The sequence below is a fragment of the Lipotes vexillifer genome, unplaced genomic scaffold (genome assembly GCF_000442215.2).
Source record: "Lipotes vexillifer unplaced genomic scaffold, Lipotes_vexillifer_v1.1 scaffold744, whole genome shotgun sequence".
Classification (NCBI taxonomy): Eukaryota; Metazoa; Chordata; class Mammalia; order Artiodactyla; family Lipotidae; genus Lipotes; species Lipotes vexillifer.
The window spans coordinates 193,267-205,396 of record NW_006788282.1 but is presented as its reverse complement, the minus strand read 5'-3'; the positions used below and the strand labels follow the sequence as shown (position 1 = coordinate 205,396).

At 43.1% G+C, this 12,130-nt stretch overlaps 1 protein-coding gene across 1 annotated transcript; it reads left to right on the top strand.

Moving 5' to 3' along the window:
• The first annotated feature begins 7,135 nt into the window (after nucleotides 1-7,135).
• Nucleotides 7,136-8,855, top strand: NPY1R (neuropeptide Y receptor Y1). Its single transcript, XM_007461541.1, has 2 exons — nucleotides 7,136-7,984; nucleotides 8,092-8,855. Exons 1-2 carry the CDS (start codon nucleotides 7,286-7,288, stop codon nucleotides 8,542-8,544), a joined length of 1,152 nt encoding a protein of 383 aa, XP_007461603.1. The 5' UTR covers nucleotides 7,136-7,285; the 3' UTR covers nucleotides 8,545-8,855.
• Nucleotides 8,856-12,130: the final 3,275 nt, after the last annotated feature.

The window sequence follows — 12,130 nt, the reverse complement described above, 5'->3', positions numbered from 1 at the left end:
ATTGTGATATATCGATTCTTGGTCATAATCCCTTTCCAACTTTATAAAAATATACGTAATGACAATTATTTTAGAAACCTTTCTCGGCGGGGGGGGGGGAAACAGAGATTGTGTACATCGTAATTTATATAAATGAATGAGTTAGAGTTTCTACTGAGCTTTAAATAGTATTTATTCAGTCTAATAACTAGAAAAATAAAACATTTTTCAACGAAGTTCAAGTAATTCCACTTGTTTTAGAATTTTGTTCTGCTTTTAGTTTGAAGACAGATTGTGATCATGGTTATTATGTAATGAAACTTGTGTGCATCTCGTAGGCAGTGTCCTGTATCTTTATTAGGAAGACTCTTTATTACTTGAAAGTTTGATTTGGAAGAAGTTGTATTCATCTACATCAGTAATCACTCTGTGTGCGCGTGTGTGTGTGTGTTACACAACTTTGGCTTTTCGAAGTAGAGTAGAAGTATGTAAAACACCTGAGGTCAGTGTATCAGCAATTAGCTTGAACCATCAGGCACCAGGATGGCTTTGCACCGTCAACGTGCTCTGTGTACATTCTGTTCTTTTATTCCTTCATATTGTTCTGTACGGTAGTAGATTAAGTACCGAGGAAATGGCACTGACTCTTCCTGACCCGCAAGAAAATGTTCCTCTCCTCGTGCTTCCCTGAAAGGAGCAGCTCGGTGCCGGGAACAAATCTGCCTCAACGCATTTTTCTAGCGGAGAGAAGGAAGGACTTAAAAAAAAAAAGCCCCTTCCATCTTATCGGAGATTCGCTACTTTTGCTCCTTTAAGGTCTTCTCTTTGTTCACTGCTAAAAAGAAAAAACTTCTGGCTCCGGCGTGAGAAACCGCCGGACGTCACAGGAGAGGCTAGGCACGCACGAGCGGCGCAGTCGCGGTGGGCTTCGCGTCCCCTTCCCCGGAGCTGGGTTTCGCGCCGCTGCCCGCACCGCCGACTCAGCCTCCGCCGCGAGGTGGCACCGACAGCCAGCGACGGCGCGCGGGCGCGACCTCAGTCCGGCGCAGCGCCTCCCTCCCGGCCCCGCCGAGCGCAGAGCGCGCACCCCCGCCCCGGGCGCGCGGTCCGACAGCGCGCGCGGCTCCCGCGCTGCCCCCCGAATTCCCGGGGAGGGGTGCGGGGGTCTGCGGCGCCGCCCGGGGGCTGTCACGTGGCCGGGACGAGGTGGAGCTCCGCTTCAAGGGCGGCTCTTCCCCTCCCCACCAACCTTTAGGCTTTGAGCCGGAGAAACACCCGCGAGCTTTTCCTTCCCGCTCCGCTCCCTTCCACGACCGCCCTTCCCGCTTTAATCATCGGGCTAAAAGACGGATCCGGCAGAGAGGGTAAGTTCCAAGAGTACACCTTTGAAAGGACTGACTTTAGAGGAATCTGTCACCGATGGGGTGAAGGATGAGAGAGGAAGAAAGGGCACGCGAGTCCCGAAACGAGCTCTGGGGAGCGGCGGGGGCGCAGGCAGCCTTCGGTTCGGTCCCCGCGCGGGCGGGTCGCGAGGTTCTCCAAACCACCGGCCACCCGGGACCGCCTGCGGTGCGGGGCCGACGCCTCTCTACGGGGGTTCCCTACGGGGTCCGAGTCCCCCTCCTCTGGCTCTGGTGAGACGTCGTCCTCCCTCCTTCGCTACCTTTGGCATCTTTCCCGAGCCTCTGCGGCGCGGCCGCGCTGAGCTTTTGCGGAGGAACGCGCGGCTGGGACAAGGGGAGGAGGGCTCGCGGGTCGGCCTTCGCCCTGCGCGCCGCACTTGTGCGCGGGGAGCGGCCCGGGGCCCCGGTGGGCGCCCCGCGCGCGGGCTGCGTCGAGCCCTGCCCCCCGGTGCTGGCCTCTCCAGCCTGGCTCTGCGTCCCCAGGAGACATCGTACTGTCCCCTACTTCCGAGTTTCCATCGTCCAGCTCTTCAGCTCCTTTACACCGGTGGTGGTGGAGCGCGGCTGGGTAGGAGATTGCGGATGGACTGGAGAGGGAAGTGGCCTAAGAGTGGCCCGTTGGTCTCCAGGTAGATTGGAGAGAGGCGAATGTTCTAAGGACTGATGTTGGGCCAGAGTCAACTAAGTTTGGGCTATGCTTGTTTGGTTCTGGTTGTTGTGGATGTTTTCTGCTTTGCCAGCCTCATCATTATGGGTAGAGACATCTGACAAATGGGTGGCAAATGTGTGTGTATGGAGGGGGCGAGGAGGGAGGGAGTATTAGGAATGAGGACAGTTTGGGGCAATTCATCTAGTTACACGATATGAAAAAGGTGGGCGCATAAGCGTGCTGACAGGAATTTTGATTTAACACATCCCATTTCCTGAGTTTGGTAACTCAGGAAAAACCTAGAGGAGGGGAGGGGAGAGTGAGGAAGTGTGTCTTGACATTCCTTTTTTTTTTAAAAAAGAGTTCTCAGATTTGCCGTGCCCACCAGGACCCTATGGGAAAGCATAACTTGTCGGGTGGCACACAGGCGGGGGCCGGGGAGCACGGAACTCGCCTGGCTCTGCCTGAAGGGGAGTCCCAGCAACAGCGGCTGTCAGTCCCTGGCCTGCAGGCTGCTTCCCCGGTGAGAGCAGAAAGCTGTCGGCCGGGTTCCTCACCCATGACCAAAGACTGAGCGCTTTTCGGTGGGTGACTACTGCTTTATTAGTCTTTCCTTATTGTTTTAAGGCAGCTGTCAGTTGAGCAAGCCCTCCTGGAAGGGAAAGGAATAGAGAATTATGTAACTCATGTGAATAAACTAGCAGTAACTTTGGGAGGATGCATGTAGCAAGGCCGATTTCTTTTCCAAAAACAAGGGAGTTAAGCAGCCAGTTCTGAGTATATGACAAAATTTATCTGCAGCAGGTTATGACCAGAGAGCTGTATTCTCAGGCAGTAACAGCTCTAAGAACAGCAGGCAGTAAAGGCCAGCATTCAAATTGGAATGGAGAAGCAAATTTCCCTTTGGAAGGGGGCTAATTTGCCAACTGGATGTATGTAGTGCCTCTGTTTTGTCTTTCATTTTTGCAGTGCCTGTAGTTGCATACCTTACTTTAGGCATATATACTGGAATAGTAAATATCAAATCATTTTCCTTGTCAAAGATGATGTATGTAAATTCTTTCTCAATATTATTTTCTGACAATTATTCATCCTTGAGATTATACTAAGGTAGGCTGAAAATACACATTTTATCCAATGCAGAACTGTTTTACCCAACTGGAATGACATGCACTTAGCAAAGGAGTCTGATTTCAAATACATTAAAAAAATGTGAAGTTTGCATTTTCTGTATAGCTAAGTTAACTTCTACTTAGTAAGAAAACTGCTATTTCTCACAGGATATGTCTAGCAAATATAATTTCAAAGGGATCAGAGTAGAGTTTCAGTATATTTAACCTAAATTCATCTGCAAGAAAACTCTGTAGCCCATACATTGTAATAATTTAATAAGTGTTTGCATTAAGTCCCATATGCAGTGAATTTTGTCAAAGTCAGTTGGTAGATATAAACTTTCTTTCTTCCTTCTCACTGCAAACACCTTGGTCTGTGCCTCCATTATCTCTCACCTGGATTATTCCACTAGCCTCTAAATGAATCTCCCTACTTCTCTCTCCTGTCTTAAGTCCTTGCAAACGAAAGCTAGAGCAATAATTTTAAAACAAGTCATAGAACTTCATGCCTTTACCAAAGACTCTCCAGGGAGTCCTCATCTTTCTCAGAGAAAAAGTCGAAGACTGTCCCACGGAGTAAGGCCCTGCAGTGTCTGTTTCTCCCCTGTTTACCCTTCCTGATACTTCCCTATAGTCTCTCCCTCATTTATTTCGCTTCTCATCTGTTCAGCACACCAAGCACACTCCAGTCGTAAAGATTGCATGTTTGCTATTTCCACAGGGGATGCATCCCTGAGGCATCTGCCTGGCTTCCTTCCTCACTGTCGGGTCTTAACTCACGCGCCATCTTCTCTGGCAGTCAGAGGCCTTCCCGCCCTGCTTCCCAACTCATGCAGAGTAAAACCCAAGGGTTTAATAATCTCCTCGTGATTACATTACAATTACCTCTCTAAAGGCATCTCTAAACATACTCCCACTCTCTCATTCCACTCCAGCCACACTACCCTTCTTTCTGTTCCTTAAGCATGTTTGCCTCCCTCACCCTCCTTCAAATGCCATTTTTATTAGCAATGCTTTCCCTTATCACCCTAATTAAAAGAGCAAATTCCCTCATCCCAGTCCCCTTCCTTGCTTTATTTTTCTCCATGGCACTTACTACCGTCTTGTGTCCTGTCTCTTTTACTGATTTCTTTTTTCTTGTCTGCTTCTGCACACAAGACTAGAAACTCAATGGGAACCTCACTATTGTCTCCACTAAAACCCTGCCTGACACAAAATAGTGTTCAATAAATATTTATTGGATGAATGAATTCTCTTTCAGAAACAATTCCTTTTTTTTTTTTTGCACAAAGTGGAACATTCCCCTCCCCACACACCATGTACCTGACCTAGTAAAATGGCTCTTATAATTAACATCCATTTGGTATGTCAAAGGACTATGATAGTGTGGACAAGAATGTCCCCTGCCGCCTGCCGTATCAGTAAACAAAGGATGTTGTGGGCATCAAGCCATCAGCCCCTGCAGTCACCCTGGACGGTGCACCTGAGGGGATTCTGGATAGGAGAGAACAGGATACTGGCTCCAGATAATATTTCAGTGGAGCCCAGACTCTTGTATCTTCCCATACATAGAAAAGTGCTAAATTCATTAACTTGAGATGTCTTGTTTGCTTTAATTAACAGCAATCTTTTGACGTTCCAGCTACCTGTCTTTTCTTGCAAAAACTCCTGTATATCTTGGCTGCGCCCTGACCTCTTCTGAGCCGTCCCTCAGAGCATCTGAGAGGCTGCCTCCCGGGCTTGAGGTCCTCAGCGAGTCCGCCGAATAAAACATAACTCTCAACTTTTAGATTGTGAATTTTTTTCAGTTGACAATAGAATTCAGCTATTGATGTTAATATCAATCACACAAGAACCTGTTATTCCATCTGTGCACCTACTGTGTCATCAACACATTTTTATTCTAATATTCGCAAAGTAGTATGAAATATATGTAGTACCTACCTTCAAGAGGCAATATTACAGTTGTGAAGAACCAATTAAGGATCCAAGGGACTAAATGGTGCTTTGAAAGATGGGTAGAATTTGGATGCGTGATGAGGCGTTGCAGAGGCGAAGATGCAGAAGCTAGAACGGGCCAGGGCACTTGGTGACTGTGAAGGGACCTGCCCGCCTGGTACAGAACATGCCCTGTGGGGTTGTTAGACCGGGAGTGTAAGGCAGAGTAGCGGTCTTCAAGTGTCAGGTCCAGGAGGCTCAGTGGTCCCTACCTTGTGTGTCTCACCTGGCACTGTGTGCAGACGGGGAGCCGTGGGTAGGGAGTTAGAGGATGCATGTTCCTGTCATCCTAGTTCTACTAATGAAGAAAAACTCAGATACCTGCGCAGTGACGTTAAATATCTTGCCAGCAGCCTGATTAGGACGTATGATGCGAAATTTTCTTGAATTCTTTAGTGCGAAATTTCCAACGAATTTTTAGATTAGCGCTTGCTTGCTCCAGGTTTGTTCTCAGACACTGAGAGACACAGATATTCTCTTTGGTATTCTTGAGAGAAAAGTGTGTTACGAGAGAGGTTCAGGAGTCTTTCCAGGCTGTTGACAAGAAGAGGGGAGAACGTTTCTATAACGTTCACACTTGATACCTTTCATAGTCCAGATGCTTTCATTCTCACTAAGTGGTAGCAACCTTTCTTTTTATTCTTCAGTTTTATAAGTTGTAGTTTTATAATAAAAACACCCCATATTCTAGAAAGCAGAAGTACCCAAGGAAAGGTTCAATAGTGGCATCAGTTAAAAGGCAAAAGCATATTTTGTTCATTAAAGTTCTTGTCTCCTTTTCAGTGGAAGTAATTCTGCATGATTTTCTTTATCGTTCTCACAGAAGAAATGCAATTCTGTTTCTTAACGCAGGCACAATGGCTTCTTAATTAACATAAGAAACCAATCTCATATATTTACTTAATAACGTAAGGGAAATCAGAGTGATTTTTTTTTTTAAAGGAGCTTTTAAGCTCTACAGGACTGTTGTCTGTGATTTATTTTGTTGGTAAGAAAAGAGTATTCCTATCACAAAATGCTGTGAAAGATCAAAAGTACGACTAAAATTTAGATCCCTGGATTGTATCTGTATACAGTCTAGTGGGGAGGGAGGATATTTCCATGAAGAAAACCTTAGAAATCCTTTGAAAGCTTCTGATATGTTAATAATATTATAGAATCTTAAAGTCAGAAAGAGCTTCAGAGTTACCCAGTTGAATCTCCTACACAATGTGAGAACTTCCCCAAGCCTTTTGAGTAGTACTTACAAACTTGCTTGTGGAGAACTTGCTGGTTTACAGGCAGTTCATTCCATTTGATTAAACTTTTGTTCCTCATAATGACGTGAAATATTTTTAATGTAAACCACTTCCCTTGGTCCTACTTCTAACTTGAGAGGACACAGGATTCTGAGTCACAAGCCAGGGACCACATGCTACCCATTCCCATGTGAGAAGATGTTTGTACCCTTCCTAGTGAGTCTTTTCTGGATTAAACATCTTCTTTTCCTTCAGCAGTCCTTCACAGGTCAAAGTTTCTTGATGTTTCACTGTATCGATCATCTCCTTAAAGAGCACTTCAGTGTTGGTGGGGCTATTACAACAACTTGATAAATTCTTTCTTTTTTATAGTAAGAGGAAGAATTAGGTAAATTTTTTTTTGTTTTCCTTTGTTGGTGTCATATCTTTTTCATATGTTTTAATCTGTCCTTTTTTTTTATACCTTCATATTCCTACAGTGTTTAGGAATGTGCTGATGGTCATTTACGTACCTTACTAATGTACAGACCACTGCATTTTACTGAAACTCAATGTGAAAGCACATCAAGTTAAAAGTATTACTAAAGTTTTTTTTCAAATTGTTTGCACTGTTTCTACTATTTAAAAGAAGATGTATATATAGAATACATTTTGTTTATTTCAGTGTCTTCCCTTTAAACAGTACTATGAATCAGATTTCATTTTGACTGCCGTCAGTAAAATTAGTAATGCAATTGGTCATTTTCTCTTTACAGGTTGTTCAGTTCAAGGGAATGAAGAATTCAGAATAATTTTGAGAAATGGATTCCAATATGGAGAATAAAAATAAGTTGAGACTTTGACCTGCTTTGAGGAAACATATTGTCCATTTGTCTAAAGTCACCTGTAATAGCCAAACCAGTCAAAATGAATTCAACGTTATTTTCCCAGGTAGAAAATCGTTCAATCTATTATAATTTTTCAGAGAAGAATTCCCAGTTTTTGGCTTTCGAAAATGACGATTGTCATCTGCCGTTGGCCATGATATTCACGTTAGCTCTTGCTTATGGAGCTGTGATCATTCTTGGGGTCTCTGGAAACCTGGCCTTGATCATCATCATCTTGAAACAAAAGGAGTTGAGAAATGTCACCAACATCCTGATTGTGAACCTTTCCTTCTCAGACTTGCTTGTTGCTATCATGTGTCTCCCCTTCACGTTTGTCTACACGTTGATGGACCACTGGGTTTTTGGTGAGGCAATGTGCAAGTTGAACCCTTTTGTGCAGTGTGTTTCCATCACTGTGTCTATCTTCTCTCTGGTCCTCATTGCCGTGGAACGGCATCAGCTGATCATCAATCCACGGGGCTGGAGACCAAGTAATAGACATGCTTACATAGGCATTGCTGTCATCTGGGTCCTTGCTGTGGCTTCTTCTCTGCCCTTCCTGATCTACCAAGTATTGACGGATGAACCGTTCCAAAATGTGACCCTTGATGCGTTCAAGGACAAGTACGTCTGCTTTGATAAATTTCCATCAGACTCTCACCGGTTGTCTTACACCACTCTTCTCTTGGTGCTGCAGTATTTTGGCCCACTCTGTTTTATATTTATTTGCTACTTCAAGGTAAGAAAACTGCCCCCCCCACCATTTCCATTTTTACCTTCTTTCTCCAAGAGTCCTCATTCAATGAGTGATTCTATTTGAACTCTTTATTTTTTTTCCTCCTGTAGATATATATACGCTTAAAAAGAAGAAACAACATGATGGACAAGATGAGAGACAGTAAGTACAGGTCCAGTGAAACCAAAAGAATCAACATCATGCTGCTGTCCATCGTGGTGGCGTTTGCGGTCTGCTGGCTGCCACTCACCATCTTCAACACCGTGTTCGACTGGAATCATCAGATCATTGCTACGTGCAACCATAATCTGTTATTCCTGCTCTGCCACCTCACAGCCATGATCTCCACCTGTGTCAACCCCATATTTTATGGCTTCCTGAACAAAAACTTCCAGAGAGACCTGCAGTTCTTCTTTAACTTTTGTGATTTCCGGTCTCAGGATGACGACTACGAGACCATCGCCATGTCCACCATTCACACGGATGTTTCTAAGACGTCTCTGAAGCAACCAAGCCCAGTCACGCTTAAAAAGATCCACAGTGATGATAATGAAAAAATCTGAACCTGCCGTAGCATTTGGTCCCAGGTGACATCTGCTTAAAACCAAGCACAACCCGCAAAGACTTTAATTCCCTGTTCTCCCAAGGAATAGGGTTGAAATCATTGAAGAAAGATCAAGATTTTCTTGTCTTGCTTTTTACTGCTTTTGTAGTAGCTGTCATAATTATATTTGGAACAAAACGTATGGGCTTTGGAATCTTCTGGCGATAGTTTTGACCAGACATCTTTGAAGTGCTTTTTTGTAAACTTATGCATAGAATAGAAAGGCTTTTATATTGTATTTATGAGAAGGAAATTTCTTTAAAGTATTACTGTTCACTGACTTTAGAAGCACTACACCTGATGCTCTCGCTTGATTGGGCCATCCTTGTTCGATGAGATCGTCAGTAGATTGGGCAGTCCTGTGTAAGGTTAGGCATCAAGCTTCAGCCTGTTACGGAGGTGATGGCATGCAAAAGCAGCATTCAGGGTGTGAGCTAAAAGAGAGTCTGTGTCCTGTATGCCTAGTCTGAAGTCATTCAAAAGTGATTTGCACTCTTTTGAAATTTTAAGACAGGATTTCATTTGCTCCTAATTGATTATCACGTAAGATAAAAAATACATTTAAAAATACTTCTCAGCTGTGAATATCTTGGGGAATTGGGCCACCCACAAGGATTAAGTGGGACAGCAGTTCCCTAACTTTAAAACTATTTTGGTACCTGACAACCAAATGATTTCAGAGCAGTTAGTTTAACAAGTAAATTAGTATTGCTGCATATGGTTGGATTATATTTATTTGAATTGATGGTCAAGAGGCTTTCCATTCTTCACAGACTTTTCAGTGTTTGTCAAGCTTCCTAGCATAAATACACACGTAATTCAAAGGCATTTATTTCCAGCTTACAATATATATAACCACAAAGTGTATTTTCTATACATCAGTGCCTATATACTAACTCATTTTTGACTTTCAATGTCCATCTCTCAAAGGACACCAAGGTACAGTGTTGAAAGAATGTCCACCCTGGGTAGCAGGGGTAAATACAGGAAAACTGAGGACACCTCACTTAGCTCATCTTAACTTGTGTGAACTGTGTGCCTGTGGAATCTTACCAATCATGCACTATGTACTGAGGGGTTGTGTCATGTTAATACACTTCATTTCATGTACCCTGTAATCATGATTGAGCCTCAGAATCATTGGGAGGGAAGATATTTTAAAGAACAAGACACATCTTTGATGTATGATACAGACATAGTATTAAATGTGTTTGATTTTAGAAGGGCAGACATTTTCTTTATTAAAATTGTTTCTGCTTTTTCTGAATAGTCTCTTTTGTGACTCTCTTTAGCTTCTTTTTTTTTTTTTTTTCCTTTTTTAGCCCCTTGTCTTCCCTCACATGAAGTTCTGCAGCATCCTCTGTCTGCTTGCTGATGAAGCATTTTCTACCCTGTGGTATAACCCTTGATGGTCCAGCCTCTCTCCCTGGCTTCCTGAAGCTTCATGAAGGCAGAGACTGTTTTACATGATTCTGTGTCCCAGTGCATTTAGCAAAGTGCCAAGTACCTAGAAGGTTTTTTTTTTTTAATTGTTTTTTAAACAATTGAATGAATAAATAATGACACAAATCCTTCCCTCTCATTATTGATCGTACTGACTTTACATTCTGAAATTTTCTTGGACTCCTCCTCCTAGGTTCATCTTTAGCAAGGAGGTGTTTTCTCTTTTATTATGTCACTTTCTAAACTAAGCAAAATGACATTTTAGATTTTAGAAACTTGCATGATTTGTCTTGTAAGACAAGTATTAGTCTTTTGCATTGAATGTTAATATGAGTTCAAATTATAGCCTAAGAATGACTTTTAGTTAACAAAGGAAAAAAATTCTAAAACCAACCTTTAATGTGTATTGGAAAATATCATCATCTTTCCTTACCAAAACCTGGAATTTGAAACTACCTGGTGTTTTCTGCTTTGGGGGATGAATGGGAGATTTTGTCTTTCTCTACTTAGGTGCTATGGAAACAAACTGCTGCTTGAGAACAGCCTGAAAATGCAGGTGCATTCTTGATAGCACATTTGCTGAGATACCATTTCTAAAATCTTCATTTAGCCATGTAGGCTGCTGATTCCTTACCTTTTCATAAATAATGACCTGAATACCAAATTCTCTTTTATCCAAAGACGTCGATGAACTAGTGGTAAAGTCTAGGGTCGACCACAGATCCACTGTGATTCAAGAAGAAATAAACATGCATGTTAAATACAAACAAACCAGGACTTCCCCGGTGGCGCAGTGGTTAAGAATCCACCTACCAATGCAGGGAACACGGGTTCGATCCCTGGTCAGGGAAGATCCCACACGGCGCAGAGCAGCTAAGCCCCTGCACAACTACCGAGCCTGCGCTCTAGAGCCCACGAGCCACAACTACTGAGCCCGCGTGCCTAGAACCCGTGCTCCACAACAAGAGAAGCCACCGCAATGAGAAGCTGCAAGGAAGAGTAGCCCCCACTCACCGCAACTAGAGAAAGCCCGCGCGCAGCAATGAAGACCCAACGCAGCCAAAAACAAATAAATTTATTTAAAAAATAAATAAATACAAACAAACCATTGGGTTTTCTTTAGAATAAAAATCAATTGTTGGCTTAGTACAAGAGCATAATTATAATGTAGCTTATACAAATTTAGAAGAAAATAATAGCCAGCATTTTAAAACACTTACCTGTGCAAGTACTATGTCAAGGGCTTAAGTACCTGGGAGGATGCATGACTGATGTGACCACATTACAGAAGAGACAACCGAAGCTCAAGTTGAAAAATTTCAGCCCCTCCCTGCGTAGCAGGTGCAGCAGGAACAAAACCAAGGTCTGGCCAGTGACACCAAGCCCATCAGTGTGCTGAACCTATGATAGAGTTTTAGGAGATCATTTCTCTTTCTTTCCTTACAAGGGACATTATTAGGACGTAATACCATTCACCTTCTTTCTGATTTCAGCTTCAGAAAAGACTGAAGTGGAAGAGTGGAGGGAAAATGGCCATGATGATTACAAGAATTCCCTTTTCAGATAATTCCACTTAAAATAGTATTTGATTATTCATACCACCTTTATTTCTTTACTGTTAACTGGATATTCTCATCCACAAATTTCCAAGGATATATACATGCACATTATAATATATCTTCAAAATTTGACAGCCAAGTAAATATGCATTTTGACAAAGTATTCCTCCGCAACAGTGAAAGTGGTGGAAAGAGGCCAAATTAAGCTGGAGTTCCAGGGATAACTCTAGCCTTGTTCAGAGAGTTCCTGGGCACTACTAGGTCTTTCCTCACAGCTGGGATTGCTTTCTCAGCAATCAGGGATTCTTCTGGAATGTAGTTTCTCAGTGAGCATGAATTCTTTCATAGTCTCCCTACTTTCTTTGTCTACTCATCCCTGTGGGCCATCAAACAACATGTCAGACTTAATAGTTGGAGCCTATGAGTAGGAGAGCATAGCTTTCTAGGGCAAATGAGTAAGATTTCTCAAATTTCTTTCATTTAATGATTTCTTTATTAATATATTTGTGTGTGTGTACATGCAACACATTGTAGATGTGAATA

Excerpts from the sequence above, each read along its gene's own strand:
- NPY1R (XM_007461541.1), top strand. The coding sequence starts at position 7,286 with ATGAATTCAACGTTATTTTCCCAGGTAGAAAATCGTTCAATCTATTAT. Across the intron at positions 7,985-8,091 it reads TATTTATTTGCTACTTCAAG|ATATATATACGCTTAAAAAG; the intron begins GTAAGAAAACTG and ends TTCCTCCTGTAG.